Source organism: Physella acuta, unplaced genomic scaffold (assembly GCF_028476545.2).
Source record: "Physella acuta isolate Inbredline_101_S28 unplaced genomic scaffold, ASM2847654v3 ptg000456l, whole genome shotgun sequence".
NCBI lineage: Eukaryota > Metazoa > Mollusca > Gastropoda > Physidae > Physella > Physella acuta.
This window is the reverse complement of record NW_026731975.1, coordinates 430,725-451,421: the sequence shown is the minus strand read 5'-3', so window position 1 is coordinate 451,421 and position 20,697 is coordinate 430,725. Positions and strand designations below refer to the sequence as shown.

The following is a 20,697-nucleotide window of genomic DNA, read 5'->3' as shown; positions in this document are numbered from 1 at the left end:
CATCCCCCACCCACCCACCCAGCCATTATTTAATTAACCTCGTCAGACACTGAACGCGCCAGGCTTGTGCTGGGTCATGCTGACCTGGTGCCGGGTATTTGTGCTTATCCTCCCCTGTACCTTGAAATAGAATAATGGACTCAGCCCGTCTAGACCCTCTGATTAATGAACTTCCGACCGCCCCCTCCCCCCCTCTCTCCGTTCCCGTCTCGCTGGTCCTGACGAAACACACTTTTATCGATTCAGTTATTGGCTCAAAACCAATAGATCAAACTCAGCATAAGAGATGTTTCAGGTTCTCTTCACACAAAATTTTTGTTGTTGTATAGGCACAATATGTACTGGCTCCAATACTGAATTAATTCTGTGATACGATTCATGCTTGGTCAATGTTCCCAAATATGGTTCGCGATTTTGGCATCGCTCTTTTTTCTTACCCCCAACTGTTAAATTCTTTATTTGGTCCAGCTGTTAAACTGTTATACTTTTGATTGTCTGATCCTAATTAGATATTTGTTAAATGTACCGAAGAATATAGTATGAATCTTAACCTTTAAGAATTAATTACATTTTATAAAAAATCTCATATATATATATATATATATATATATATATATATATATATATATATATATATATATATATATATATATATATATATATATATATATATATATATATATATATATATATATATATAGGCCTATATATCTATCTATCTATATATATATATATATATATATATATATATATATATATATATATATATATAGGCCTATATATAACTATTTATTTAAATATATATTTATTTAAATATATTATTTGTTTTCGAATTTGTACATTTTTTGAAAAAGACAAAAACAAATCACTGTCCAAATGATCAAAAAAGAAACATAACCATCGTATATCTAATCTAACTAACATGAAAAACGGCCATTATGATTTAGTTTAATATCCAGGGTCTTTTCCTCATCAAAGCAAATCGTCGTGTTCAGATTTTAGATAACAATACAAAGGGAAATAACAGAGTCAATGTGTGTGGTGATGTGTTAGATAGGGGAGGCAACTGATGTAGAGCGACAGAGGGGAAGCAACTATGGTGTAATGTGTAGGCCTAATCGATATAAACAAACGACAGTCGTTTGTCGAAATTGTGTGATTTTTTTTTCATTGCGTGAAGATCAAGGATATTTGTTGTGTGTTTCCCTTTAATTAAAGTTCTAACAAAAAATTAAAACTTATAATGGATCTAATATGTTGTTAAAATTGCGTTCAAATGAATGGTTCGTTTTGTTTATTAGTATACAGACTACAACTTTAAAAAAATAACAAACATTAGTTGAAGTATATTTAAAGAATTTGTGAATTTTCTACAGGGTAGAAACTAGACCATCAGTGACCAAGGACGCATTAAGCCTGGATAACGTAGTGACGTCACCCGCCGCCCAACTCAAAGGTCAAGGTCACGCCAAGAAAATAGGACCAGACGACGTGCCCTCGACCAGCCTGGATTCGAACCTGCACGACTTGAGCGACAACGATGAGGAGGACAGCGAGACCGAGAGTGCCATCGCCTCTCACTCAGTCATGACATTGTTAACACCGGAAGAAAATCAAGGTAAGGGAAATGTTAACACTTGGGGAATATCAAGGTAAGGAAATGTTAACATATAAGGAAAATCAAGGTAAGGAAATGTTAACATATAAGGAAAATCAAGGTAAGGAAATGTTAACACCGGAGGAAAATCAAGGTGAGAAAATGTTAACTCCGGAGGAAAATCAAGGTGAGAAAATGTTAACTCCGGAGGAAAATCAAGGTGAGAAAATGTTAACTCCGGAGGAAAATCAAGGTGAGAAAATGTTAACACTTGGGTAAAATCAAGGTAAGAAAATGTTAACACCGGAGGAAAATCAAGGTGAGGAAATGTTAACATTTAAGGAAAATCAAGGTAGGGAAATGTTAACATCGGAAGAAAATGAAGGTAAATGAATGTTAACACCGGAGGAAAATCAAGGTAAGGAAATGTTAACATCTTGGTAAAATCAAGGTGAGGAAATGTTAACATCGGAGGAAAATCAAGGTAGGGAAATGTTAACACCAGTTATAAAATCAAGGTAAGAAAATGTTAACACCTGGGTAAAGTCAAGGTAAGGAAATGTTAACACCTTATTAAAATTAAGTTAAGTTAATGTTAACACCTTTTATAAAATCAAGCGGAAAGGCAACCAATGTTAAATCATTTATAAATTCTTAAACCAATTTTGAAAATAGTCAAACGTAATTTTGTAATTAACAAAACAATTAAGTACTCTATAAAACTATTTGAATATACATGTACATAGCTGGTATGACGATAATAAAGACATTGTATTCCACCCCACGTGGCTCAGGTGGTGGAGATGATAGCTCAACCATAGCGGCCGCAGACGTTGATTCAGACGACGACTTGACCTCCTCACTGCTGCTAGACAGCATCGGTTCTAACCTTGACACGGATGACCTCTCACCTGGCCTGATCCAAATTAGGAACCCCGTACCCTGTCTCAAACCAGTTCTAGACTGCCAGGTAAAGTTGTGTCTTGTTCTAGAACTTTCCATCATATTACAGCTCCATCTCTACACAGTGATTATTTACCTATTTACAGTTGCGTTTCGGAATTAAATAAAACTGTTGTTTAGTTTCGGGAATTAGTTCATCTTTTCTAGGGAAAATCTGCAATAGGCGTTAATGACTTATTTTGATAAAACTCTTTTCATAAACTTACTTTGCGTAAAAACAATTTTGAGAAGCACTTAAAGAGAATTTTAGTTTCCATACATTTAAGAGTAGAAGTTTCATAAAAGCCAATGTTTGGTGTGCATTTTTATTCAACTCATTCTGAAACAACAACAAAAGGTTTTAGGCATAACCAACAAGTCTTTCAATCAGACTTAGTTGTTCTTGGAACGGCGTAGTCGAATGGTAGAACATACGACTGCTAACACGAAAGTCTCGATTTCGAATCAGGCAGGTTCAAGTCCGTAGAACGTCACTGAGTCCACCCAGCTCTTATGGGTACCTTGACTCAGCATAACGCTGACAACATTATCTCTTCATATGTTGCGGTTACAGAAACATTTGAACTTACTTCACTTGTCCCATGGACCGTCAGGTTCGAAAGGGAACTTTGCTAGTTTGTCTTTCAATGAACCCCTTATGTTGTCATTCATGAGGCGTAGGCTTTCTATGGTTACGGAGGAAAATGTTGTTTCTTTTTAAATATATATCTACACCGTATATATGTTATATATGTCTGAGTTAGGAGATCGACCCTTCTGACGCCGTATAAATGTGAAATCAGCGCAAGCCCAATTCAAGGATATTCAAGTTTATTTACTATAAACACAAGCACCAATATACGACACTAAACTCGACTGTCATTTACTATCCTAAACACTTCTGATGTCCAAATGTCCACTATAACTTTCTACTACCTAACGATTTACTCAACTGTAACCTCCTAACTCTCCTAATCCTAATCTCTACACACCACTAGCTCCTAACTCTCCAAATCCTAATCTCTACACCACTAGCTCCTAACTCTACAAATCCTAATCTCTACACCACTAGCTCCTAACTCTCCAAATCCTAATCTCTACACCACTAACTCCTAGCACTCGACTTCCTGCTAAATGCTCGACCAATCAACGACAGCTAACTCCTAACGCTTGGTCAGCTGACCGTCACACGTGACCGGTCAGTCGTTCCACAGCTGGTTCTGCTTGACCAGTCTCTAGCTGACCTACCTCTCGTCTGCTTCTGACCTATTTATAATTCTTGCCTAACTTTAATTATTACTTATTATCTCGGGGACCCAAGATTGGCTTATAGAAATCTTACAACGAACATAAACAAATTATTTCATTCATATCTATTGCAACGTTTAAAAAAAAGCCTGCATCATATATAAAAAAAATTAAAAATATTTTAATAATGTATTTCCGACAACGCCACCAGTCTCCTCACAATAACAAAAATCTTAACATTGATCTCAACATTAAAACTATGAAAACATTCTATGAAAAGGAGACAATGTATGCACCTTTCAATTGTAAGAAAACAGTCTACAGACCCCTCATTGTATCTATATCTTTTTCTCTTTTCTTTTCTCTTTCTCCTCTCTTTCTCCTCTCTCTCTCCCTCCCTCTCTCTCTCAATCTCCTCTCCCCCTCTCTCTTACACAAGCAAATGCTCTTAAGCGAACCAACAGAATAAAGAATCAAGCCATTCTCTGATCTACTTTTTCAGCTGCCCCGTGTTTCCGTCAAGCGACTTCTACTTCCTATACCGGTACATCGTAGCACCTGGTTTTGATATGATGGGGTAGGGGGGGGGGGTGTAGTTCGATCGGAGAATGACCTACGATCACGGGACCAGGTACCGAACTGTTGACACACAGGGCTGCACCTCGCTATTGGTGCTACAAGAAGTCTGAGACTAAATCTTCATGTAATACATTCGTGAGCGGAAAAGAATTTCCCGAACTACTCGATATAAGTCGAATTATCACCAGGCATAGTACCCGGTCTACTCGTTATACGTCGAGTTGTTAGCGGATAGGTATAACCTCGTCTACTCGTTACACGTTGAGGTGTTAGCATAATACACCGTTTACTCATTATACGTCGGTCGAATCGTAAGTTTAATACCTTGTCTACTCATTATACGTTAAATAGTTAGCATGACAGGTATAACATTGTCTACTCGTTCTACGTCCAATCGTTAGCAAACCGTAATAATATGGTCTACTCGCTATACGTCGGAATTTTTATATAACTTGGTCTACTCGCTATACGTCGAATTGTTGATATAACTTGGTCTACTCGCTATACGTCGAATTGTTGAAATAACTTGGTCTACTCGCAATACGTCGAATAGCTAGCAGACAGTTATCTTGGTCTACTCGCTATACGTCGAATTGCTAACAGATAAGTAATAACTGTTCACTGCTCTTATGTTTACCTGCCTCTCGAAGACTTGATGCACGTGCACACAAATCCAAGGCTCAGCCTAAGAAAGAATTTGTAAAAGACGTGATCATCGATTGCATATAAAAACATTCAGTGATGTCCTGTTTAATGTGGTAGTTTGTCCATGGAGGTTGGGTGTGTTTGGTACAGTTTGTCATGATGGTTGGGTGTGTTTAGTACAGTCTAATCAAAGTTGGAAGTTGTCTCTATATGTGGTAGTTTGTCCATGAAGATTGTGTGTGTTCTGTATAGTCTAATCATAGCTGGAAGTTGTTTAAGTGTGGTGGTTTGTCCACGGATTGTGTGGTTGGTACAGTCGTCTAATCATAGTTGGAAGTTGTTTCTATTTGTGGTAAGCTGTTCACGGATTGTGTGTTTTTTGTACAGTCTCTAAGTGTGATACAGTTTGTCTATAATTGAAATGTGTCTACAAAACCAGTTATTTTAACATTTTGATGACAAATTTTTATTTTAGATAACCCGAACTTTAAAATACTTTAAAATTTTTTTTAGCTGACACGAAGATAAGGGGGGGGGGGGGTAGTGGAAGTTGTAATTTATAAAGTTAAAAGAGTAATGAGTGGGGCATTTCTTGTAGAACACACGAACTCTCAAATTTGAAGATAATTATCTTATTCCTAATTTAAAAATCGATAGCACGGTAAAAAATTTAGGTAAAATTACCCGGAAGTCGATATTTTTTTTACTAGCAGACGACTTTTTTTTTTCTCTTGCAGGATATTCTCTCAGGTTTGGAGAGGGAGAAACAGTCTCCCAGTCGCTTCTCCGTAGACGTGGAGTGCGAGTCCGTCGTGTCGGACTACTCGGAGGTCGGCGGGCCACTACGGGACTTTGAGCGTGATGTGACGTACATGGATAAGGACTCACTTAGGGCTGAGGACAGTTCGTCGTTTTTGGCGCTGAGTTCTTCTTTCTGGGAGCCGGAAGAGTTGGAGAGGAGGGAGGGAGAATCAGAGGAGGACTTTGAGAGGAGGGTGAGGAAGGTGAATTTGTTGAGTTTAGCTCAGGAGTTTGCGGAGTTGAAGAAATTAGACGCTCAGGCGTGCGCTATTAACTTTCACAGGAATCAGAGCACTAGAAGTTTCGGACACGGGGGAAGTCCGTTAAGCTCCCGGGGTCAGTCTTTGGAGAGGACGAACCGACGAACAGCCTCCAAAAGCCCATTGCGTAGCCTGGGCCGGGGGTCGTCTAAAGACACACACCGTGCTTGCCCCATTATGATCGAGACCGACGACAACAAACCAAAACACCAAAACACCAGCAACAAAACCAGCAGAGACATGGTCGTGCCGAAATCTGAAGACCTTCCGGTCAACGAAGCCCGGCGGAGGGATTCGAACTCCGACCTTCCGGCTAACATGAGACCGGATCGTTGCGCCAACTCACCCGGCTTGGCCGGACATGCTCGGAAGTCTAACCCCGGATCACGTGACGGGTCAGCCAGCAGGTCCGCGGCTGCACGGAACCAGTCCTCGCAGGGTAGTTCGGACGTGGAGGGGGACTTTGATGTGTACAACATCGAGACGGCTCTGCCCAACGTCAACTGGGAGATCCTAGAGAAGCAGCTTCAGGCGGCCGCAGAGGAGGAGAGCAAGAGGCTGGAGGTAAGGAAACATTGTAGTGGTGGGGAAGGTCATAGGTCAGGTGTGTGGGAGTGTATTAGCTTGGTAGTGGGGACTGGAAGTAAGGAAAATTTGTAGTGGTGGGGATGGTCATAGGTCAGGTTTATAGGAGTTGTATAGCTGGGTAGTGGGGACTATCATAGAACAGTCATTTGGTCGAGAGGCTAGGACGTTTTATCATAGGTCTTTCTAAGGGTTAGCTAGTTTGGTAAAGATGCCTGTCAGTTCATGTGGCAGATGAAGAAGAGTCCACCTGTTGATATTTATTCGGCATAAGAAACAATAGTGTGATCAGATACGCTTCAGAGCTGAGTGGACTCAAGGACGTCCAACGATCTCTAGGTCTGGATCTGAACTCAATACGTTAGGGATAGTTACGTGTGCTCTACATGGGTAATAGTTAGCATATTAAGTAAATACCAGAACAGCAATATTCTATTACTTAACTGACACAATTCCGAATGTTATGTGTACAGCACTTAATCGGGTCTCATGAAGTTGGGAGTCTTTTAGCCGGTGTGGGGGGGGGGGGAGGTGTCAACAAAAGTTTTTTGTATATATATATATATTATATACACACATTATATATATATATATATATATATATATATATATATATATATATATATATATATATATATATATATATATATATATATATACATATATACTCGCGCTAAACTTGAATAAACTTTCTGCTCAAAATTGTTAATCCAATTACCTCCCTTAACTGCATAACTTCCCTTTATTTGGCCACTGGAGACCGGCTCGTCTGTTAGTTTTGTTGTGACATACGGCCCGGGGGCCGGGACACGTAAGCTAACTCTACATCCATTGTGTTCACTTAACACAACTAGCCCTGTCTCACTTCTCCAGGGCCGTTTGTTTTGAAAACCCAACCCCCCCCCTTCCTCTTTCCTCTATACTTGGAACATAACACATCAGCCACACAACGATTGGATGTATGTTTAGATATGACACTTATGTTCCAGCAATGCCGGTGCTATGTAGACAGGTCTCAGAGGACTTGATTGAAAATATTTTATGACATTTGTTTTTGGTCGTGACAATAGCGCTTTGTGTGTCTGTTTAGCACAAATTTTAACGTATCTCAAATTATACTTCAGAGGAACATACTTTACTGCTAAGTTTTTGGTATGTTATGTAAAGCACATGAAAGAACTATAGCTTTATACTTAATACAGTAGTTTCCCGCTCCTTTCTCGGTTTTTATATCAGTCTGGATGCCAACGAGTACAGTGTTAGATCCACCCAAGTAGGTTACCATTTTATGTAACCCCTGAGACTGACTAGCCCGACCCCTGGGGTTCGATCGAACCCAGGTTAAGAACCACTTGTCTAGACAGAATCTAGACAGTCGGGTAGTCTAGACAAATAAATAAAAGTCTAAATATAGGTTAGTCTTTAGACATTATGCTACAGTCGATAGTCTTAAGATAAGCTAGATTTGAACCATAAATTAAGAATGTGGTCTATAAATAGTTTAAACATCTTCTAGATATCTGATGCAGCTAACTTTTTGGCGTCCTGCCAATATTACATTTTCTTATTTATCTTCACTATTATGTCAAGTCATTACAACCACTTCTTCTCGTATACAAGGCATAAATTAGGTATTAGATTTTAATTAAAGAAGAATATTATGTCTAATAAGTTTTTAAAGACAAATATTCGTCATCATAACTTTGAGTAACATGACATTGAAGAGGTATGGAGTAGATCCACGCCATACAATAGATATTATAAAGTTTGAGAGGTTTTGTTCATAAAAATAAAAATATGGATCGAAGTGAACTAATGTGAACGAACTAATAAATAAGGGGTGTTGTCTTAGGGGAAGTTTATAAGGAAATGTGTGTGTGTGGGTGGAGGGGGGGGGGGGTTGAATGTGCGGACTTAGGTGACAAAGCGCTGTGAGTTGGGGGGGGGGGGGGGGTTAGTGTGGTGGGTTGAAACGCTATTTTTTGTAGGGTAGCTATGGTGATGATATGTAATGATAATCGGCGATGTAAGTACAAAAATTCTTCAGGAAGTGTGTAAAAGACGAGCTTCCGGTACAGTCACGTGTGTTGGAGGCAGCTCTAAGATGGCGTAGGTGCTTGTGTTGATATGATATATTTAGACGCTGTGTGGCCCGGGGGTGGGAGGTGTTTGGATGTTCCACGGGAATCTTCGCCCGTGAGCCCGGGGCAGCGTGACCCAGTCAGACAAAACGGAATGTTACAGTTTTTATAAACCTGTTGGCTGTGTGGCTTTAGAGCTGTTGCTGTAAGGCCATAGTTTTAAGGCTGTTGCCCTGATGCCATAGTTTTAAGGCTGTTGCTGTAAGGCCATAGTTTTAAGGCAGTTGCTTTGAGGCCATAGTTTAAGCTGTTATCTAGAGTGTGTTATTTAAATGATGATGCTGTCCAAGACAATTGATAGAGCCTAAGACTAAATAAAACCCTGTTTTACACGTTGATATTTGTTAAATAACCTGATCAATTTATTTGTATATTGATTACCTTTGATTTTTATTTAAATTAGGACATTTATGATTTATTTAAGTTTAGAGTTAAGTTTAAAATGAGGGCTTATGTAAGAATATGCATTATCCAGAGGCGTAGCGACCCCTCCCGGCGCCCGGGGACAAACTTTCAGTTTGGCGCCCCCTCCCCACCATATATTTTTTATGTTTATAATTCAAAACTGCAGCTAACTTAGGGGTCGGCCCCGGGCACAAATGTACCCCCCCCCTTCGCTACGCATCTGGCATTGATTGAGAATAGTATTAAAGATACATATCATTATCGGCGATATCAATTGTACGACTACTTTGGTCTGGTTAATCGATTATACCGGTTCGTTTATCTATATTAACTTCAACCATCCTTGTAGTTCAACCACCCAGCACTCACCTATCGGTTAACCTGCCAACCAAACACTAAACCCAAACATTTACTCTAACCAGCAGTCACTTTATTATCAGCCACGCTTGTTATACAAACCCTAAACCAAACACTAACTTCAGCCAACCTAGCTTAGCACGCAAACACCCAACTAAACAGGAACGCTAGACACGTCAAAACAGGTTAGGAAAAAAAAACTGCCTACGCGTAGAAAACAGCTGTTGTTATTTTCCGCAACCTGGATTCCAGCCTGGAGAACAGTGTGGTAGAGACACCGGTCGACGCTCTGTTCTTACCTGGGTCCTACCTGCCTCCCGTTGTGTTTATTTACAGCTGCTTTCATGTTTACTTATCCTTTGTAGTCGCCCCCCCCCCTCATCTCTTTATTCCCACGTCGCCAACATCTTGATCTGCTTCATGACCCCACTCACACACACACGAACTGTCTCTCGATAAGTTTTCATTCTAAAGTTGTGAAATATTTTCTTTTACTTCAGTCCATCTTTACACTGCCACCATCTTTAGTCCACTTCCTGTGCCACTTACTTTGTAGCCTCCCACCATCCATCCATCCATCCATCCATCCATCCATCCATCCATCCATCCATCCATCCATCCGTCCATCCGTCCATCCGTCCATCCGTCCGTCCGTCCGTCCGTCCGTCCGTCCGTCCATCCATCCATCCATCCATCCATCCATCCATCCATCCATCCATCCATCCATCCATCCATCCATCCATCCATCCATCCATCCATCCATCCATCCATCCATCCATCCATCCATCCATCCATCCATCCTATACAACCCTCCACTCTCTCCCTTCTTTCATCTGTCCAGTCATCCGTCTGTCTGTCCACCCATCCACCCACCCGACGTATTTACCTCTTATCTGACCCCCACCCTTCCATCCCATAAACGATTACCCCCCCCCCCCCACCTTCACGCGATATTTTACTCGCCCCTTCCATCAAGCATGGGATATCTTTTTCACAAATCCTGCTGTAAATTGTAATTGCATTTATCCTTACACCACCCCCACCCCCCTCCCACAACCTACCCTTCCCCCACATACCTCATCATTAACAAAATCCCTCCCCTCCATACATAGCTTCTCACACTAAGTTCATTCAACAAAATTAAAGTAGTCAGGTTTCGCTAACTTCCCCTTAATTCTATTCACCCACAACCAACCCCCCTTTCTCCCCCCATTTATACACCCACCACCCCTCACTGAATTCACATTCCACAGCTGATAAACTTACCAAAAAAATAATTCCCCACCAACACCCCCTCAAGCATTTGACCAGATGGCGAACTCGCTAAGAATCTCGTGCACATAGAACGTCGAGCCGCTCACAAACACTGTAGCCGTATCTATAGCCACTGTCTATTTTTACGGTGACTGCTGCTATTGTTCAGTGAAGCCTTTCTCTCGCGGATCAGGTTCACTGTGGTGGTGTGCGTTTTTTTTTTCTCCCAGCCGAATACTTGAACTTGGCTAATTTATGGCGCGGTTAGACGGCTTTATGGAGAACTTGGACTAGTTGAGATACGCTGCCACGGCAATTAGCGTTGCCGCTGTGCATGGTGCTATAATTAAGGTTATTTCAATTGGCAACGTTTTCATTCTTGTGGATTATAGCCAAGGATTTCATTTAGACGGATTATATATAGTGGATTTTTGTTATTTGGATTATCTTATGAACTTCATTGTGTTGTTTACTTTTGTGTGATAAGTTAAGATTAATGTTGAGTGTAGACCTGAATGATGATCATTGTTGGTTAGTGAGTGTTAATTATTTACTTTTTTTTCAAGGGATCCAAAATTTGAAAGAATTTTAATATAAACAGAATGGTCCAGTGAGTGTTAGTAAGTTTAATTTTCCAAACCGTGAAATCAAAAAATTAGTGCTGCTTCTGAAATTAGACAGTTAGAAGCTCATCTATCTCATGTGCTTTCAATAATGAATAAACTATATCAGTTCCTTATAATCAAAATTGTCCCATATCCATTTTCGTCATGTTCTTTCGTACAAAATAATAGCTAAAATGACATTGTTTCTTATAGCAAATTTTCTAAAACCATTTAGATCTGTTTAGTAACTTTAAGGTCGAACAGTCTATTCTAATCCATTAAGTGACTTACTCCCCTTGTTTACCTTTATGAACGGCTTACTTCCCCTTAGTCCAATTAGTCGCCACTACATTTTTGGCAACAATAACCCTCCCCCCCCCCCCCCCAAATCACGTATGTTGGTGGACGACAAAACATACCATAGTACACATATACACGCTTAGGTAGGCATTACTTTTGGTTTCTACCGTTTACAAATTCGCTAAACTAAAATATTAAAAACGTAATACAATAACAAAGTAAGCACTTAATTAAGTGATATCTGCAGATTTTATACATTCGTTTAGTATTTATAATGACTAAATTACTTTTTTGTGTGTTCAGTTCATATTCTGCTTTGTTAAAGTGCTCTTTGAAAAAAAAAAAAACAATTGTATTTTCTTTAACTCCCACCTACCCCCCACCCCCCCCCCCCCCCCCTCTACGCCCAACTTCGCCCTTCGCCTCTATTCAAAGATTATCTCTTACACTTAAAAAAAAAATCGTTATTATCTTTAACTTTCCCTAAAATATTTCATGCACGCTCCATCACCATCACCATCATATTTTCTCCACGAACACCCCCCCCCCCCCACCGCCAAAGCGTGTAACTCAATACGTCACAGTTGTCTATTATTCGATAACCACACAAACTTGTTTGTACTTCTGACTAGTGACCCCCCCCCCCCCCCACAAACATAATGAACTAAGAACGGAGGAGGATTGGAGAGGGGGGGGGGACCAGGAAAGGGTGATAAAATAATCAGCACTAAACTCTACTGTATAAATCGACACCACCAAACATTTATAACGCTGTCTCCGTTTTATGACTCTAAGTATATCACTTTTTTTTCCTTTTACCGTTTTACGACTCTGAATATTTTCATTTTTTTTCTTTTTTTTCACACATTACAGCTAGAAGAAAATTTCTTTTTTAACTCACACATAGGAAAAACCCTAACTTATACCAGCGTCGCCTGCTGTGACTCTAAACCCAGCAATTTTCGCTTGGCCCTTCTTATATTTCTAAAGTTAATGACGTTTTGCTTCGAAGAAATCGTGCAGCAGCAGTAGTTAGAGTTGTCTCCCTTGTCTAGACAAGCAAGATTTGTCTCCCATACTCGGATCACACTGATTCACTCCCCTTGATAGGTCGGATGTAGCAGTTTGTGATTTATTGATTTCTTCACCGATAACCCCCAGCTGATAACCCGGTACTTTGGTTTACTGACCCATTGAGTGCTTTGCTGAAGGTCAAAGTCAGATTGACGCTTTCATTGACTGGCCATAACGGGTATCTGACTTGGCCCAGTCAACAAACAGGACACTTAATGTGGATGTTTGAATTGGCGCCCACGAAGGGTCCATGATTTTGTCATTCATATATATATATATATATATATATATATATATATATATATATATATATATATATATATATATATATACAGAAAGCGTTAGAGAGCTAGACTGCTTATCCGAAAGTCGCGAGTTCGAATCGGGGTTCAAGTCAGTAGAACGTCCCTGAGTCCACCCAGCTCTAATCGGTACCTAACTCATGTTAGGGAAAGCAAAGGTGAGATCTCTGAAACGGATGAACTCTACTTTATCTGCCTCATGTGTCTTGGGCACGAACGAGAAAAGATGATGATATATAGAATCTATACAGAGAAAGGAAGAGAGAGTGGGGAGAGAAACGGTTAGCGTATGAGAGAAAGGGTTAGCGTATGTGATTATATATACAGAGAGAGAGAAAGGGAGAGAGAGGGAGAAGAGGGGGGGAGGGAGAAATAAACGTTAAGCGAATGAGAGAAGGGGTTATCGTTTGTATGTACACAACACAAAAGCAATTTAAAAAGCAAAATATGTATCAACAGGAACCCGTTCAACAAGAGATTAACCAAACCTAACTAACTTATTACAAATGTTTATTGCTCCTTCTCATACTTTGATCAAATGTTGCTTTCTCTTTTATGTCTAATTTGTCCGTGGGCGCCTAGTCTTGATGAATGACGCCCTTTTAGTTACCCCAGTTGACGTGTTGTGATGACGTGGCCGAGTGGTAGAGCATGTGACTCGAGCTTGTAGGACGTCCTTGAGTCCATCAAATCAAACTCTGATGGGCATAACGGTAACGTTCCCTTCTAGGGGGAAAAGGTAGTGTGCATTTTGGGTGCGTGGTATTCTAAAAGTCAACACGGATATATGTTCAAATCAATGCGCGGTCGTGTTACTGCGCAGCTTAGAGGGAACACTGAACACCGGTTAGAGAAAAACACACTTTATATGCTGGTGTAATGTAGCTTATTTTATTTGCTTCAGACATTTATTTTTTACATCATACTGCTGAATCGATCATTTTGATTTTTCAACCCAACGCTCATCAAACTATAATAACAATTTGAATGCCTTCCCGATATGTTTTACAAAATATTGCACTGTATCAATACCAACTTCGTCCTTCCCTCCCCCCCCCCCCACCACACACACTTTATGATTATATTTCCACCTTAGAACCAGGAACAACCCAGTACCACCATGTTGGCTACCTGTGAAAGTAAAGATGAGTAAATTTAAGCTCCTTCAAAAATGGGGGGGGGGGGGAGGAAGAAAGGGGATAACTTAAATTTATTTCATGATTTTTTTAAAGGATTAAATATATCGGGTTTTACCGGTGCGATTCGATTTTTCCATCCGTGTTTTTTTTTTCACCCTGCCAAATATTCAAGAGGTTACTAAAAATAACAGAAAATTTCGTTTTCGAATTTATCGCCCCCCAACGCCAAAAACCATTAAAGTCGTTCCCATCTTGTTTTTGTACCTGCCCACATTTCCAATGTTTTTAGCAACGTGAACAATTTTTTACGCGGTTTTTATTAACCAATTTAAAGTGTACTCTCGCTACTGGGAGTACATAGACAGTGAATATTAAGGTTAGGGTTAAGCTTGCTGCTAGAGGCAAGCTAAGGCTAGTTATAGATGCGAGGGATTGAGTTAATGTTTGACTAGTGATTAGTGTGAAGTTAGTGATAAGAGTTAAGTTAGTTATAGCGTTAAGGCCAGCATACGAATGTAATAAAATTAATAGAAATAGTAATAGTAGTAATAATAATAATAATAATAATAATAACAATAACAACAAAAACAACAACGATATTGATAATGATAACATTAATAACAATAATAATAATAATAATAATAATAATAATAATAATAATAATAATAATAATAATAATAATAATAATAATAATAATAATAATAATAATAATAATAATAATAATAATAATAATAATAATAATAATAATAATAATAATAATAATAATAATAATAATAATAATAATAATAATAATAATAATAATAATAATAATAATAATAATAATAATAATAATAATAATAATAATAATAATAATAATAATAATAATTATAACAACTACAAAAATAATAACAACGACAATTACAATGACAGCGACATTACATTAATAATAATAATACAACTTTATTTTTAAACGGTTACAACAATAGACACAGAGGCCTTTTTACACATTGACCGTTACAAATATCAACGACATTTAAATACAATTATTAAAGACACAGTAATATCAAATGGAATAAACAAATAATATTACAAATTTATATCACTTGTTAAACTACATGTGATATTTCACCATTAAGAAAATTACCAGACTTGTTTTCAAGTATTGATTATCCAATAAAAGAATGAATTAAAAACAAAAAAATGAATATTGATTTTCTTTCACAACAAAGCCAAGCCTATAAAAATTAATTCGTGATTTATTTTATTTCATTTCTTTTTTATTTATTTATTTTTTTGCTCATATTATTTCTTTTTATTTTTAATTTTATTTTTATTTTCTGCCCTTATTATTTTTATATTATATATATATTTTTTTTGCTCTTATTATTTTTATTTTTGTTTTGTTTCGTCTAAAAAAAACTAAAAAAAAGAAATCGTGTTCACTGCCATCTTTTAACAGCTAGATTCACGTTTTTGTAGTTTCCAGAAGGAAGAAAAAAAAAGATTAATTTAAAGCCGGACGGTGTTAGTGTTTAGAACTCGCGCATGCACATCGCCGTGTTTCTAAAAATAGATCTCACTTCTCCCATCGGAATGTGTTGTGCACGAAAAGATTTTCGTCTCTTCTGTCAGCGGAAGGTTCGGATGTGTTACCCTCTAGTGCGCTAGCGACAGGGGGGAGAGCTGTGGTTGGTGTTTTTGTTTTGTGTGCCTGCATCACGTGATGGTGAGTGGATCGTTTAGTCACGTGGTCAGTGAATAGTTGGGTCACGTGACTATTTAGGTTTTTATTTGTTCTGTGAGTAGGTACGTTATAGTATTGTAAAAAAAAATCATCAAAAGTGAATTCATCTAAAGTTATGATCTCAGTTGGTTTGGATCAAGCGTTGTAGATAATCAAACTATCGTATTTACTATGTATTATCAACCTTAAACTTAAAATTCGAAATTTTAAAATCTAATTTTGCCTGGAAATACAACCATCGTTTTTTTTTTTTTTTTTTTTTTTTTTTTTTTTTTTTTTTTTACAAATCAGAATTAAGACGTATAAAAATGTTCATTTCAACTTTGACCTTTTATTGCATAATTGTTGTTATTCAATTACCGTCGATTAGCCTTAGCCTCAGCCATTTGTTAAGCGTCGACCTTTTTAGCTGAGATTGGCTGAAGGACGCTTTATTACCGGTGCATATTGTGTTGCTGGTGTGTTATAAGTGTGTTAGTGGTGTGTCACTTGTGTGTTGATGGTGTGTTACACGTGTGTTGGTGATGTTTTACTCGTGTGTTGCTGGTGTGTTACACGTGTGTTAGTGATGTGTTACTCGTGTGTTGATGATGTGCTATTTTTATGCTACTGTTGTGTGTTACTAGTGTGTTGTTGGCGTGTTATAGGTGTGTTGCTGGTGTGTTGTTGGCGTGCTGTTGGTATGTTGCTGGCGCGTTGATGATGTGCTATCGTCATCTTCCTGTTGTTTTACTGTTGTGTTAATGGTGTATTGCCAGTTTTCATTGTTTCTCAATGTGTGACCTCTTAACCGTAAAAAAAAAAAATCACAGCCTAGTTATAAAAACCTTAGAAAACAGCATCACCAATTAGCGTTTTCTTCTTCATAAAGTACAATATTGTGACATAACAAAATAAAAAGAAAAATAATCTAGAAATATGTATCGGAAACGAAATCTTCATTCACATAGCTTACAATCAAGTGCATTAATTATTTAATTGTCATTATTTTTTCATGCAACACATAATTATTTCTGAACACACTCCTTAATTAAAATCTGCATACCTTGCAAATAACAAATGTTCATTTGATTACAATTCAATTACAATTATTAATTATTATTATTGCGGCAGATAATATAAACAATTCTTAACAGTCCAAAAATAAATACTGTGCATTCATCTGTTAACTTAATCATACAGGGGAGATAATGTAATGGTAATTACTCTTCACATTCTTAACACAGAACAAGTGCTCTCCCCTTGTAGACGAATGCGATTTTCAAACTAAACCACGAATACTTTCGAAATTTTTATTTATTTTTAAAGTATATTTTTGTTCAATAATGTTTTCGAGGTTCTGAAATTTGTTTTACTTTTATAAATTTTTTTTTCAATTCATCTTCCCGACCTCTGGCAGGGTAAAGCATCCACTTATCTTATAGACTTATCCTGTTGGCTTATCTCCCTTGTTGTCGTTATCTCTCGCATGACGGGACTGTTTTCTCTCCTGCAACTATGGAATTCTGGAATTTAAAAAATTAGTTTATTTACGTGTCTGGGTCAGCGGTAGACACGATCAAAAAACGTTCTCCCCCGCCGTACCCTACTTTCCCATCCTTATACCCCCGCCCCCCCCCCCCCCCACCTCATTCTCCACCTCCCCCTCTTCCAGTTTAACATAGCACCTACCCCTACATTCATTCTAACGCTTTCTCCACTTCCTATCCTCCACCCCTTCCTCCATTCCCTCAATCCCCCACACTCCCTCCATATACCCTAACTTCCCTCCCTCAATCCATATCCCGCAAACTCCCTCCATGCCCCCCCACACGCCCTTCCCTCATTGCATATCCTCTGTAACCCCCCCCCCCCCCCTCCTCCTTCCCACCTACCGCTTGTAAACAAAAACTTTTGTCCTTTTTCTTGATTTGGCTATGTCTGACTACTTTAGTTACATGTAAGATTGTACTTCATGATTGTTGGTAATTATTGTTGATTGTGATCGGTATACGTAATTGTTTTTATGAGTGTGTTGAATTATTATTTGAGATGTATATTTTAACTTGTGTGAATATGCCTGTGATTGATGTTTTTTGTTTTCTGTCTATATGCAGCAAAATTGTCATATGTATGCGTTATGTGTTAGGTTGTTTGGTTGTATGGTTGTGTTGTAAGTAGGTGTTGTATGTTGGGTTTTAAGGTTATGTTGCATGTAGGTGTTATATGTTGGGTTGTAAGATTATGTTGTATATAGGTGTTGTATGTTGGGTTGTAAGAATATGTTGTATGCAGGTGTTGTATGTTTAAACCGGATAATTGTATTTAAATCTGCGTTCAGTTAAGTTTTTGCATCGTAGGTCTATGTGATTTGCATAACTTCGTTGTGTGATTAGGTTGAATATAGTTGTAGAGTTGAACCGTAAAAGGTCCTTTTTTTGTGGTATACACATACGTTTATCTCAGTTAGGGTTAAACTCAACAGCTGATACAACTTTCTCAGACATTTTGTTTCTGAAGTTATATCCTATTTGAAACCGACCACCTACGTCTGATTCCCCACCTCCATCTCTTCCCACCCCTCCCGAATTCCCACCTCCATTCCAACATCCAAACGAAAACGAGGCCAACAGAATGTCTACAAGAATCAAAGCACGCAATATGACGGGAGCTCTATGTATTCAGCTGCGCCCCGGATATTGCTGTTTCGCGCATGCGCCTTCAAAATTTAATCTTGTCCATAGATTTGCTGTTTAGAATTTCATCAGCTTTCACATTTTAATGTTCTGAATTTAATTTGTTCAAAGGTTTAGCGTTAAGAATTGAATCTGCTCAAAGATGTCGTGATAAGAATTTAATAAGATCAAAGATTATGTGTTAATCATTTAATCTGCACAGTTATTATGTGCTAAGAATTTAATCTGCTAAAATAATATGTGCTAAACATTGTATTGGTTAAAGTATTATGTGCTACAAGCAAAATCTCCTCAAAAGATTATGTGCTAAGAATATTTTATTTTATTGGATGTATATTTAGTGCTAAAAACTTAATCTGCTCAAAGATTACTTGCTAAAACCGTACTAAGCTGAAAGGTTTTGTGCCAAAATTAAAAAAAAAATCTCTAATACGAAGTAAAGCCAATAGGTTTAGAAAATAGGTTTAGAAATGCTGTTTTATTAAACTTTTTTTGTCTTACCCTTATGTGACTAATTGTGATTTTGTATATTATAAGCCTTGGTTTACACATGTATACTAACTTCGCTAGATTTGGGTCTTAGGTTTATCTACTTTACATTTAGGTAAACCTTAAGGTTTAACGTAAACCTTAAGGCTTACGGTTTAAGCTGGTTAAAATCCACCTGTGGGATAAATGAACAGGTTCCTACCTGTAGTTTTACCTCCGGATCCGTTAAACCAGTCCAACACGTGCATCCTCTGTCAGCATCAGCACGTGCACTCACTGAACCAAGTTGATCGTGTAACGCGCAGGCGCGGTATCGTAGTGGATCTACATGTGGTGGACACATTTGAGTAGTCGATTATATGGATGGTTAGACACACTCAAGTAGTCGATTCTATGGGTGGTTAGACATACTCAAGTAGTCGATTCTATGGATGGTTATGCACATTCAAGTAGTCGATTCTACACATTTGAATAGTCGATTCTGTTGATAATGGACATATTTGAGTAGTCGATAATATTGATGATCGGACTCGTTTAAGTAGTCGATTCTATTATATTAGTCGATTATATTGATGGTGGACATATTTGGGTAGTCGATTATATAGATCAGGGGTTCCCAACCTTTTTTTTACTCTAGAGCACATTCTAAAATATCGGTAGGGTGGCGGGTACCACCTATTTTAAATCGACAAACTCCTTCCAGAGGCGTAGCTACCCTTCCCGTCACCCGGGGACAAAACTTTCGATTTGCACTCCCCCCCCCCCCTCAAACTTTCGATTTGCCCCCCCCCCCCCCTCTCAAATTTTCGAACCCCTGATATAGATGGTTAGATACTTTCAAATATGATAAACACATTCTAGTAGTCAATTCTACAGATGGTTAGATACATTTGAAGAGTCGATTCTATTGGTGCTAGTCTATTTCTTTTTCTTCGTTCTTAATTCTAGAGTTAGAAGAGATTTAGTTGATAGTCGATTCTTTTTTTGGTAGACATATTCAAATGGTCGATTCTTATAGTGATAGTCGATTTTATAAGTGATAAAACATTCGAGTAGTCGATTGTTTACCTAGTATTCAATTAATTAGGTGGTAGATACTCTAAATGGTAGATAGATTGAAGTATTCGATTGCCTAGGTCATAAAATATATAAAATAAGGAAGTAGTCGATTCTATATTTGGCTAACATCAACAGATCGATTCTGTTTGTGTTAAACCGAGTTAAACATGTTAAACCGAGTGAATTGTTCGACGCCTTGCGTGGTTAACTCTGAAAGAATCGATTCATTATTTGAAATTCGATCTTTATCATAGCAGACATATCGAAGTAGTCGATTTTTTGTGTTAATGAAGTGGACGATTCCTTATTAAGGTAGAGGATTGAAGTAGTCGATTCTATGCGCTTAATGTTTGAACAGAATTCGACACCACACCAAAGCAAGCGCCAAATGAAAATAAAATTTTAGAAATATAAACTAAATTTTTTTAGACCTTGGATTTTCTTAATGATGCCAGTAAGCTGCCTGGCTAAAATAATAATCATAACCGAACGCTCTAGATAATTTTTTGGCTGAAAT

The 20,697-nt window shown here is 38.1% G+C and overlaps 2 protein-coding genes across 5 annotated transcripts in view; one reads left to right on the top strand and one right to left on the bottom strand.

The window, feature by feature from the left end:
* LOC131943458 (nuclear cap-binding protein subunit 2) overlaps window positions 1-20,697 on the bottom strand; it is a 204,318-nt gene that overhangs the window by 52,827 nt on the left and 130,794 nt on the right. The gene's annotated exons all lie outside the window — the stretch shown is intronic.
* LOC131943456 (uncharacterized) overlaps window positions 1-20,697 on the top strand; it is a 134,977-nt gene that overhangs the window by 30,678 nt on the left and 83,602 nt on the right. For all 3 annotated transcript variants that reach the window (XM_059303602.1, XM_059303604.1, XM_059303603.1), the window contains exons 2-4: window positions 1,377-1,618; window positions 2,392-2,567; window positions 5,749-6,636. In XM_059303602.1, coding sequence (XP_059159585.1) covers window positions 1,588-1,618; window positions 2,392-2,567; window positions 5,749-6,636 — 1,095 coding nt within the window. In that variant the 5' untranslated portion in view covers window positions 1,377-1,587. The remainder of the gene's footprint in view (window positions 1-1,376; window positions 1,619-2,391; window positions 2,568-5,748; window positions 6,637-20,697) is intronic.